The sequence below is a fragment of the Suncus etruscus genome, chromosome 6, assembly GCF_024139225.1.
Source record: "Suncus etruscus isolate mSunEtr1 chromosome 6, mSunEtr1.pri.cur, whole genome shotgun sequence".
NCBI lineage: Eukaryota > Metazoa > Chordata > Mammalia > Eulipotyphla > Soricidae > Suncus > Suncus etruscus.
Genome location: NC_064853.1, coordinates 49,910,764 through 49,923,299, shown reverse-complemented (window position 1 = coordinate 49,923,299; position 12,536 = coordinate 49,910,764). Strand labels below are relative to the sequence as shown.

Below are 12,536 nucleotides of genomic sequence, written 5' to 3'. Positions count from 1 at the left end.
TAGCCTCATTAACCAATGGGGTATGGCAAAAATAATTTATTATAATTATTAAGATACCTGTTTGGGGGAAAAAAAAAAAGATACCTGTTTGGTGGGGCCGGAGCAGTGGCGCAGCAGTAAGGTTTGCCTTACACACATCTGACCTAGGACGGACCAAGATTCTGGCGTCCCATATGGTCCCCCAAACCAGGAGCGATTTCTGAGCACATAGCCAGGAGTAACCCCTGAGCATCACCGGGTGTGGCCCAAAAATTTAAAAAAATTAAAAAAAAAAAAAACTATTTGGGATGGAAAGCCACACCTGACTTTGCTCAGGACTTCCTCCTGACTCTGCTTAGGGAATTACACCTGAAGGTGCTCAGAGAACCTTATATGGTACCAAGGATTGAACGTTCAACCCAATTCTGACTTGTGCAAGGCAAACCCATTATCCACTGTTCTGCTATCACTGTACTATCTTCCAGTCTCTAAGGTAGTCCAGAGAATTTAATAGTCCAGAGAAATAACTCAAAGGCTGAACACATACTTTGCATTCTTGAGTCCCAGGTTCAGTTCCCAGCACTTTATGGTTCCCTGAGCACCAGCTGGAGTGACTCTTGAGTACAGAGCTTATTTGTTGTTGGGTTAGTTTTTAGGGGAGCAGAGGGTCACACCCAGTGGTGCTCAGGGTTTACTCCTGGATCTGTGCTCAGAAATCGCTTCTGACAAGCTTGAGGGACCATATTGGATGCTGGGGATCGAACCCTGATCAGCAGCGTGTAAGGTAAATGTCCACTGCTCTTGAGCACAGAGCTTGGAGTAACCCCAGCACATGCACATGTGGCCCCAAAATTCCAAAACAAAAATATTTCTCTTATCACTTAGGAATTCCAAGGTTTTTAGGAGCTCTGTGCCAGAAACAAGGATGACAAAAATATATTTCTTACTATAAATCACAATAATCAAAATAGGTTACCTAATCTCTCTGAGCATGGTTTTTGTTATCCATGGAAAACTTAATCGTACATGTTTCATATTTCATAAACAAGATAATGATGTTGAATTCTGTTTGTTTATTTTCATATTATCTGCCATAACAAATTACCGTATTTTCACTCTATAAGATGCACCTGACCGTAAGACCCACATAGTTTTTAGACAAGGAAAAAAAGTCACAGCAGCAATTAAATAGTTTTAGACAAAAGCTCTATATGTCACAGTGACAGTGCATTATCCTGCTTGCTCATGCTATGTAGTATGACTGTGCAATAAAGGAGGCATAACACTTTTCCCCCTTCTTTTTTTTGAGGAGGGAGAGGTGCATCTTATGATATGAAAAATACAGTACCACAAACTCAGTAGCTTTAAAATGATAACACGTTAAGGGGTTGGGAATGTAGCTCAGTTGGGATAGTATGCTTGCTTCACATGTGTGAGATCCTGGGTTCTAGTCCCTCTACCACCAAAAACAAAAATAAACCAAACAACAACAAAAATCACCACCACTTTTGGGGACCAGAAATAACTCAAAGGAATAAAGCATAGTGCTGAGTTTGATACTCAATACCACATAGATCCCCAGCACCTAGTCCCCTGAGCTCTACTTAAAGAGCCACTAAGCATGGCCTAAAACATTTAAACTCTATATATCACACTTTATAAATGCAAAGTCTTGACAGGGGGAAATATTTCTTCTGGAAAGTGTAAGGTAGGATCTATTTTCTTGAAAGTTCTTTGTGGGTATTTTTCTCCCTTTTCTTGGTTTTTGGGTCACACCTGGCAGTGCTCAAGGGTTACTCCTGGCTCTGCACTCAGAAATCACTCCTGGCAGGCTTGGGGGACCATATGGGATGCCAAAACTGCACCAACGCTCTGGCCCTACATTTCTTTATTTTAGACATTTATGATTTATAGAGTAGTTTATAATACTGTTATTTCTGGCATTTAATATCCCAATACCAGTCCCACCACCAATGTAACAGTTCTACCCTTGTCAGTTTCCCAATCTCCCCAAGAAGCCTTTAATTTTTTTTTTTTTTTTTTGGATTTTCAGGCCACACCCATTTGATGCTCAGGGGTTACTCCTGGCTAAGCGCTCAGAAATTGCCCCTGGCTTGGGGGGACCATATGGGATGCCGGGGGATCGAACCGCGGTCCTTGGCTAGCGCTTGAAAGGCAGACACTTTACCTCTAGCGCCACCTCGCCGGCCCCTTTTTTGTTTGTTTTTTGTTTTTTGTTTTTTGTTTTGGGGCCGAACTGGCAGTGCTCAGGGGTTACTCCTGGCTGTCTGCTCAGAAATAGCTCCTGGCAGGCACAGGGGGACCATATGGGACACCGGGATTCGAACCAACCACCTTTGGTCCTGGATCGGCTGCTTGCAAGGCAAACGCCACTGTGCTATCTCTCCGGGCCCAGAAGCCTTTAATTTTAAGGGCTAATTTAGTGTTTTTATTTTGGGAGAGCCACACCCGCCTGTGCTCGGGGCTTACTCTGACTCTGCATTCACCAGGAATTACTCCTGGTGGTCGACAGGTGACCAGGTGGGATGCCTAGGAGCAAGCCTTTTACCACATGCCAGGCAAGTGCCTGTCTGCTCTACTATCTCTCCAACCCATTTTTGGTTTTTGATCTTTCTTGTCAAGCCACTTCCATTAAAATCACCTTTTTCTGGGAGCTGGAGAGATAGTGTGGAGGTAGGGCGTTTGCCTTGCATGCAAAAGGACGGGGTTCGAATTCTGGCATCTATATGGTCTCCCAAGCCTGCCAGGAGTGATTTCTGAGCATAGAGCCTGGAGTAACCCCTGAGTGCTGCCGAGTGTGACCCAAAAACCAAAAAACAAAACAGAACAAAAAAATTACCTTTTTTTTTTTTGTTTGTTTTTTGGGGTCACACCCGGCAGCGCTCTGGGGTTACTCCTGGCTCTATGCTCAGAAATCGCCCCTGGCAGTCACAGGGGACCATATGGGATGCCGGGATTCAAACCACCGTCCTTCTGCATGCAGGGCAGACTCCCCACCTCCATGTTATCTCTCCGGCCCCCAAAAATTACCTTTTCTCTTTTTTTTTTTCCTTTTTTTTGAATTTAGTCTTTTATTCTGAGTTGTCTCATTCTCAAAAGAAAACTTGGTACCAGGGTAACGGGAAAACAGCAAGAGCTCTATCCTTTAGAGACAATGACTAGCTGAAGACTTATCTTTCCTAAGGTTTGAGTGGGGTCTAAATGAGGAAGCTTAACAGGGACTCAGCTCCCGAGTGTTACTGAAGTTGCCTTTGCCAGTCTCTGAAAATTGTACAATGTCAAGTAACTCAGAAGTTGGCATCGGTGAGGCAATAAATGGAGCTAATTGCTACGTTCTATGACCAGCCCTCCCGTGCACCCGGGTCGCTAGAGAAATCATCCGCATTTTTGTACCAACTGAACTAACTAGTTTTAGGGTCTGCAAACTTAAGCCCTCAAAGGCCTGTGCAGCCCCATTTCATTTGCCCAGGATAAAGCCACCGAGTCTCAAGCATTCTCCATTAAGGCTCATCACCTACACCTAATTCTTGGCCATCAACCACATAACAGCTGTGGCGTGACCTCACCCTTCCTTTTACTTAGCGACCTGGTTTCTGTGCAAAGCCGTGGTCTGCGGGCCTCTCTCTCCCGAAGAGGCTAGGGTGAGCGGTTCACCTTGAAACTCCGTGTTGTCGAGGCCCCTGATGGCCTCCACGGCGTTCTCCGCACGCTCCATGTGCACGAAGGCGTACGGTAGTCTTTCACGATGTGGCACTCGATGACGGGCCCGTACTCTTCGAACTTGGCCCACAGCTCCTTGTTGGTGCCCACGTGCAGCTTGGTGGACGTCTTGCTCTTGTTCTTGCTGGCCTCCACGTTGATGTTGACGCCGTGCAGCTTGTAATGGTGCAGGTTGCGGATGGCATCCTCGGCCGCCGTCTTGTCCTCGATGTGCACGAAGCCGTAGTTCTTGATGATGCCATTCCAGCACCTTGCCGTACTGCTTGAAGAGGGCGCGGATCTCCTGCTTGGTGGCCTCGCAGGGCAGGTTGCCGATGAACAGCTTCACCATCTCCGACGCGGGCCCGCATGGCACCGGCTGGGGTCTCTCTCTCTCTCTCTCTCTCTCTCTCTCTCTCTCTCTCTCTCTCTCTCTCTCTCTCTCTCTCTCTCTCTCTCTCCCTCCCTCCCTCTCTCCCTCTCTCCCCCTCTCTCTCCCTCTCTCCCTCTCTCCCCCTCTCTCTCTCTCTCTCTCTCTCTCTCTCCCTCTCTCCCTCCCTCTCTCCCCCCCTCTCTCCCTCTCTCCCCCCTCTCTCCCTCTCTCCCTCTCTCCCTCTCTCCCTCTCTCCCTCTCCCTCTCCCTCCCTCTCCCTCTCCCTCTCCCTCTCCCTCCCTCCCTCCCTCCTTCCTCGCGGCGCAGCGCGGAGGCTTCTGACCAAAAATTACCTTTTCTAAGACTGCATTGCCCAGGTCCAATTCCAGTAACAGTTGATATTCTAGGTTTCAAACTTTTTAAATTCAGCTGATCAAACCAAAGGATAGATGTTGCTAGAGTATATTACAGGGAAAATTGGGGCTGAAGCAATAGTACAGGTAGGGCCTCGCGTGGTGTATCTAATCAAGGTTCAATCCCCATTACTCGCTACAGTACCCCAGAGCCCTTGAGAAGTGATCGCTGAGTATAGTAGCAAACCCTGAGCATTGCTAGATGTGGTCTAAAATCCGAAAAGAAAAAGAAAAATTAGGGGTGCTGGAGAGATAGCATGGAGGCAGGACATTTGACTTGCATGCAGAAGGACGGTGGTTCAAATCCTGGCATCCCATATGGTCCCCCAAGGCTGCCAGGAGCGATTTCTGAGCATAGAGTCAAGAGTAACCCCTGAGTGTTGCCAGGTGTGACCCAAAAAAAAACAAAAATATTAAAGGAAAGGTAAAGAATGATAATTGAGTAGAAAAGCCTTCCCTTATTTATATATGTAGAGGTAATAACCAAAAGAATATAGTACATGTTAATAATATTGTAAGCTGTCATTTTGTAGTTCAACCATTTAAGGTATTTAGAATTGTTCCATTGGCTCTTAGCTCTTCATTTATCTTTCCATTCATGAAGTCTCCCTATTTTAGTTTTCTAGGCTTGAAAGTCTTATTTTATAAACTCTTTTTTCATATTTGGCTTTTCCTTTCTCTTCATACTTTTTTTTTTTTTTGGGGGGCCACACCCGGCGGTGCTCAGGGGTTACTCCTGGCTGTCTGCTCAGGCAGGCACGGGGGACCATATGGGACACCGGGATTCGAACCAACCACCTTTGGTCCTGGATCGGCTGCTTGCAAGGCAAACGCCGCTGTGCTATCTCTCCGGGCCCATCTTCATACTTTTTGTTGTTGTTTTTGTTTAGTTTTTGGCCACACCCCGGTGGTGCTCAGGGGTTACTCCTGGTTCTGTGCTCAGAAATCGCTCCTGGCAGGCTCGAGGGACCATATGGAATGTGAGGAATCGAACCTGAGTCTGTAGGGGATGCCGGAAATCAACCTGGGTCTGTAGGCTGCATGCAAGGCAAATGCTCTACCGCTGTGCTATCTCTCTGGCCCCCATACTTTATTTTTGTAATGTTGGGATATATGTATAGCTTCTTTGTTGTCTTTTTTTTGTTTGTTTGTTTTTTTGTTTTTTTGTTTTTGGGCCACACCCGGTTGAGGCTCAGGGATTACTCCTGGCTATGTGCTCAGAAATCGCCCCTGGCTTGGGGGGGACCATATGGGACGCCGGGGGATCGAACCATGGTCCTTCCTTGGCTAGCGCTTGCAAGGCAGACACCTTACCTCCAGCGCCACCTACCCGGCCCCCTTTGTTGTCTTTTTAAAATTTATTTAAACACGTGGTTACAAGGTTGTTCAGAATACAGTTGGGGTTTTTATTTTGTTTTTCACTATTGCTAAGTTGTTCGTGATTGAGTTTCAGTCATACAAGGTACAACACCCTTCACCAGTGCACATTTCCCACCACCAATGTCCTTAGTTTCCCTCCTGCCCACCCTCTGCCTGTCTCTGGGACAGATATTCTTTTTTCTTCTCTCCTCTCTCTCTCTCATCTCTCTTCTCTCTTCTTTCTCTCCCTCACTCTCTCCTCTCTCTCTCCCTTCTCTTTGGTGTATTTTAAATCAAACACAGATCTGATAAGCAGTAGGGCATCATGTATAAGTATGCAACTGGCTTTCCTTAGGAAGAATTGTCAACGCCTACCTGCTTTCCTCTGATTCACCTGTTGGCTTTCTTTCAGTAGATTTTTGAGAGCATAAGATATTCTTGAATTTAATCAAATTTTCTTTCTTTTTCTCTCTTTCTCTCTTTATTACTCTTGAATTTAATCAAATTTTCCTTTTTCTTTTCTGTTTTTTTGTTTTTGTTTTTGTTTTTTTGTTTTTGTTTTTGAGCCACACCCAGCAATGCTCAGGGGATACTCCTGGCTGTCTGCTCAGAAATAGCTCCTGGCAGGCACGGGGGACCATATGGGACACTGGGATTTGAACCAACCACCTTAGGTCCTGGATCGGCTGCTTGCAAGGCAAACACCGCTGTGCTATCTCTCCGCGCCCCTTTTCTTGTTTTTTTGTTTGTTTGTTTGTTTTGGTTTTGGTTTTGGTTTTGGTATTTGGGACACACCCAGCATTGCTCTGGGGTTACTCCTGGCTGACCATATGGGACACTGGGATTCGAACCAACCACCTTAGGTCCTGGATCGGCTGCTTGCAAGGCAAACACCGCTGTGCTAGCTCTCCGGCCCCTTCTTTTCTTGTTTTTGGGCCCCACCTAGTGATACTCAGGGATAACTCCTGGCTCTCTGTCAAAAATAGCTCCTGGCAGGCTGGTCATATGGGATGCCGGGAACTGAATCTGGGTCCACCCTCAGTCAGCCGAGTGCAATGTAAACACCCTACCATTGTACTATCACTCTGGCCCCCTAATAAAATTTTCTTAAGTATTTTTTAGATAAAATACCTTTGACAAGCACTGGAAAAATGGTTTTATTTGGGGGTTTATTTGGATATACTTTGAGGATGCTTGGGTTTAACTTTAGGCTCCATGATCAGGTGCTATCCTTAGCTAAAGAATCAAACCCAGAAACCTCACTTGTATAAGGCAAATGCTCTACCACTGAGCCATGTTTGGACTGACATCACTCTAGTTATCTTCAGTCAAGAGAAGCCTTCTTATTTGAAGGGCAGATGTGATTATATTAGACCCATCTGAATAAACTAGGATTATCTCCTGATCTCATCTTAACTGCATCTCATCTACAAAGACCCTTTTGCTAACTAGCATAGTAGGTTCTATAGGATCAGGACTTGAATAGCCATAAGATATCATTATTCTGTGAATACTGTATCCAGTTTTTGTTTTTGTTTTTGTTTTGTATTTTTGGGTTTTGGGGTCACACCGGCAGTGCTCAGGGGTTACTCCTGGCTCTAAGCTCAGAAATCACTCCTGGTAGGCTCAGGGGACCATGTGGGATGCTGGAATTCGAACCACCATCCTTCTGCATGCAAGGCAAATGCCCTACCTCCATGCTATCTCTCAGGCCCTTGTATCCAGATTTTTATAAATCCTCAGAGCAGTTGTTCAAGATCCTCTATACTCTGGGAATTTTTTTTTGTTTGTTTGTTTTTCAGGCCACACCCATTTGATGCTCAGGGGTTACTCCTGGCTAAGCGCTCAGCAATCGTCCCAGGCTTGGGGGGACCATATGGGATGCCGGGGATCGAACCGTGGTCCTTCCTTGGCTAGCGCTTGCAAGGCAGACACCTTACTTCTAGCACCACCTTGCTGGTCCCTACTCTGGGAATTTGCAAGCTAAAGATCACATTCACACTCAGACACACTCACAGACATGCATAATATCCTTTTGTTAGCCAAATGTATATTACTAGACCAGACTTTGTCTACCTAAAGCAAGTTCCAGAAGATCAGGGACTTTGTTTTGTATGCTAATGTAACCCCAGCATCTGAACAGTAACTACATGGAATGGGTATGAAGTGGGTATTAAATTCAGTCTACTCCAAATGAATGAAAGAGTAGTCTTCTCATTCTGACCTTTGGGTCAGATGCTCCTCTGGACCAATTTTCTGTGGCTAAGAAGTTTGGTAGAGATAATGTTGATTTGGATATCACTTTACCTGCTCACTAGTGAACTTCAATTTATGTATCTAAAAAATATGATTCATGAAATTTTCCCTTTATGATTCCAAGTGTTCAGTTATAAAATGAGATTATGACTATGAAAGTACTTTATATGGGGCTGGAGAAATAGCATGGAGGTAGGACGTTTGCCTTGCATATGGAAGGACGGTGGTTTGAATTCCAGCATCCCATATGGTCCCCTGAGCGCTACTGGGTGTGACCCAAAAACCAAAAAAAAAAAAAAAAAAAAAAAAAAGTACTTCATATATTGCAAGAAGCCAGGCAGTTCACTTCAGATGACCAAAAGGTTACCTCTTTGCACCTAGAAAGCATTGAGGATAGTAAGGTTAGTTTACTTGTTCAGTTCCACTTTTTTGTTTGTTTGGTTTGGGGCCACATCTGACAGTGTTACCTTTGGCTCTGTGTTCAGAAATTAATCCTGTCAGGTTCCGAGGACCATATGGGATGCTGAGGATTGAACTTGGGTCAGCTATATGTAAGGCAAATGCCGTCTCTGTGCTATTGCTCTAAGCTCCTTGGTTCCACTTCTTTTTGTTTGTTTGTTTTGGGGTCACAGTTGGCAGCACTCAGGGGTTACTCCTGGCTCAATGCTCAGAAATTGCTCCTGGCAGGCTCAGAAGACCATATGGGATGCCAGGATTCGAACCACCAGCTTTCTAAAGGAAAGGCAAATGCCTTACCTCCATGCTATCTCTCCTGTCCCAGATCTACTTCTTAATGTTGAATTCCCCAGAAGAATATCTAACTGGTTATCTTATTCTGTTCCATTTACTTTACCAGGGTCACTCAGGATGTGTCAACTGTCTGGAGTGGAATGAAAAAGGAGAGTAAGTATGATCTATAGCACCTCCAAGATGCTGAGTAGTCAAGATGCTGGGAGAAGAAAATTGTTCTCGCTCTTTATAGTGCTAGAGAGTTGATCCAAGCCATTTTTGCTCTTTGCTACATGTGTTATTATCAACACAGTTAAACAATCAATCTTAGATACATAAAAGGTTGGATGACCAACCAAACATTTCAAATTTATGAACAAGTGTATTTAAGGAAAAATGATAAATTTGAGAGAGAGGGTAGGATGCTTGCTTTGCACACAGCTGACCAGGGTTCAATCCTTGGTATCCCGTACGGTTCCCCAAGCCTGCCAGAAGTAATTCCTGAGCACAGAGCCAGGAGTAGCCCCTGAACACTGCCAATTGTGCCCCCCCCCAAAAAATATCTTGAAATCCTTTGACACCTATTTAAGTTCTGTGTCACCTAATTCTTCCTCATCGGCATGTATAGAAAAGGAGGAGGGGACTCAGAACTTGGGAAGAGGTTGAACCCCTCACTCTGCTTGCAGCTTGCTGGCTTCTGGCTCCGATGACCAGCACACAATTGTGTGGGACCCACTGCACCATAAGAAGCTGCTCTCTATGCACACGGGTCACACTGCAAATATCTTCTCTGTTAAGGTAAGCAGGAGATGCCATGGACCAAGTAACGGGGATGTGAGTACAATTATGTGGGTATCTCTTGTGCCTCTTGGAGTCACCATCACATTTACCATGCTCTGCTTCTTCTCTTAGAGTGAGAAGAGATTCTTGGAGAGCTAATATATATATGCAAGGGCAATGGGAGACTGTTCTGAGCATAACTTTAGAGAGCAGTCAGACCTATGTTTGACTCCCACCTTTCCTGCCTCTTGGAAGTTCTGTAATTTAAGAAATCACCTGACATCTCTGAGTCCATTTGGTCATCTGAAAGAGGAAGTAGCTGAGGGTATAAACTCATATGTATGAATAAACAAATCATTTAATTTTTAGAAGAAAAATAGCCCACAAAATTAATATCTCCACTGAAATAATTAATAAACTGTGAGTTCAGAGACTGAATTTGGCAAAGACTGATATTTCCTAACAGTAAGACATTAGATAAGGCACTTATGATCACAGACCTTTTTTCTGTTATATTAAAATAATATGAAGGGGGCAGGGTGCTAATGAAGCAAGTAAGATGCATGCTAGCTTGCATTACATGTGGCCTGATTTTGTCCCTAGCACTGAAGAATATCTCCCAGGAACCACAGAAGTAATCCCTGAGTACAGAGTCAAAAGTAAGCCCTGAAGTATGACACCAAAATTAATAAAATAATTATAATGTGGGGCCCGGAGAGATAGCACAGCGGCGTTTGCCTTGCAAGCAGCCGATCTAGAACCAAAGGTGGTTGGTTCGAATCCCGGTGTCCCATATGGTCCCCCGTGCCTGCCAGGAGCTATTTCTGAGCAGACAGCCAGGAGAAACCACTGAGCACCGCCGGGTGTGGCCCCCCCCCAAAAAAAAAAAAAAGTTTAAAATAATTATAATGTGGATGAGGCTTCGTCTCTGTAGTGGAACACGTTATTTAACCAATGAGCTCCCCCTAGTGGCACCTATGGTGTGTAGGATATGGCACAGCTTCCCTTTAGGGAGTGGCACACCTGAGATGCAAGGAGGACCTATTCTAAGCTTGATGTACAGAAGTCACTCCCAGGGGTACTCAGGGGACCCTGTGGTGCCACAAATTTTTAGCAAGGATTCATTTGCTTATTTCTATTAGATTGACTATACTATCTTCAGACAAGATTAAAACCTACTAGTTAGTTGTCTCTAAAAGTGATTGAATTCTATTTATTTTCTTTGTTCCTTGTCCTGGTCTGCCACTAGAGAAGTAAGTGTTGAAAGAGTGAATTGTGTTTGTGTGAACATTTGAAGTCAAGTGGAATTTCAGCTCTTTAAATGCAGAATGATACCTCATGTTGCCCCCACCTGTGGGGTCCCGTCTCTTTTGTTGGTTATTTGTGTATCCTCAAAGAGCTCCCAGAATGAGAAATTGATTCCTATCCCCTAGTCCCCTTTTGGGGGGATATCTTGGTAATATTTATTATTCGCAGCAAATAATCCATACAGACAGAAGAGTTAAGGGGTAAAAGGTTGGGCGAAGAGAGTCCTTTGCCTGCTGCAAGCTCCAAAAAACACCTGGAGCCAGCCAACAAACTCTCCAAAAGACCCTGAACACCTCACTCCCCAACTATTTATTCAGCTCTCAACCGCGCCCCCACCTGGAAGGTCAAAGTGGGACAACAGGCAAAGAATAATCTTATGGAAATATTTTCATATACAACAAACTCACATGCCAGTACTCATTTTGCCTTATTGGTTGGAAGCTTTTCCATTATGAAAAAAATAGAGAGGGGCCAGAGAGATAGCACAGCAGTAGGGCGATTGCCTTACATGCGGCCAACCTGTGAGGGACCCATTTCGATTCCTGCCATCTCAGATGGTCACCCAGCCTGCCAGGGGCAATTTCTGAGTGCAGAAGCCAGGAGTGACCTCTGAGTGCTGCTGGGTGTGGCCCAAAAACCAACCAATAAATAAATAAAGTTTAAAAAAATTGAAAAGAAGGGCCCAGAGAGATAGCACAGCGGCATTTGCCTTGCAAGCAGCCGATCCAGGACCTAAGGTGGTTGGTTCGAATCCCAGTGTCCCATATGGTCCCCCGTGCCTGCCAGGAGCTATTTCTGAGCAGACAGCCAGGAGTAACCCCTGAGCATCGCCGGGTGTGGCCCAAAAACCAAAAAAAAAATTGAAAAGAAAAATGGGCCAGAGCAATAGCACAATGGTAAGGCATTTGCTTTGCACGAAGCTGACCCAGGACGAACCTGGGTTTGATACTCGGAGTCCCATATGGTCCCCAAGCCAGGAGCGATTTCTGAGCACCTAGCCAGGAGTAACCCCTGAGCATCACCAAATGTGGCCAAAAAATAAAAAAAAGAAGAAGAAGAATGCATAGAGTGGAGGGAAAGTCATTGGTGGGGCCACAAAATGAGTGTATAACATTACTCTGTCATGTCCCATGGGAAGATCTGGGACTTAGGCTGATCAAGGCCCCAACAGGGCTCTCAAGCTTAGGGCAGTGAGTTCCCAGAAAACAAAGTTTTATGTGGAGCAATCTACCATGGACTGTACCCTGGGGTCCTTCCCTAGGAAAATGTTCAAGCAGATGCCTTCTTGGCTTGGAACAAATTTACAGTCAGGGCCAACAATGTGAGTTCAGTGGCTCAAGTGAAGTTCCCCACAAGGACAGGTGTGGGATGATTGAGCCCCCAGTACTGCATGGTTCCTTGAATACTACTAGAAAATACCCCCAGTACAGACTCAAAAATTGCCCTTGAGCACCACCTGCTGGGGCCCCAAGACAAAAAAAGAGCTCCTTAGGTTTCCCCACACAAGCTAACTTCTGCAGACAAACTGAAAATAACCTTGGGCTCCTGCTCTAGAGCCAGTTTTCCTGGTGTAGTATTTTAAAAGGGTTCGTTTTCTTACCTGATATGAAGAGGGCAAG

At 45.1% G+C, this 12,536-nt stretch overlaps 1 protein-coding gene and 1 pseudogene across 2 annotated transcripts in view; one reads left to right on the top strand and one right to left on the bottom strand.

Annotated features, from left to right (window-relative positions):
• Positions 1-12,536, top strand: part of WDTC1 (WD and tetratricopeptide repeats 1) — a 70,979-nt gene that overhangs the window by 37,826 nt on the left and 20,617 nt on the right. For both annotated transcript variants that reach the window (XM_049774724.1, XM_049774722.1), the window contains exons 4-5: positions 8,957-9,003; positions 9,516-9,627. In XM_049774724.1, the coding sequence (XP_049630681.1) occupies positions 8,957-9,003; positions 9,516-9,627 (159 nt within the window). The remainder of the gene's footprint in view (positions 1-8,956; positions 9,004-9,515; positions 9,628-12,536) is intronic.
• LOC126010887 (RNA-binding protein 4-like) lies at positions 3,575-4,051 on the bottom strand (annotated as a pseudogene).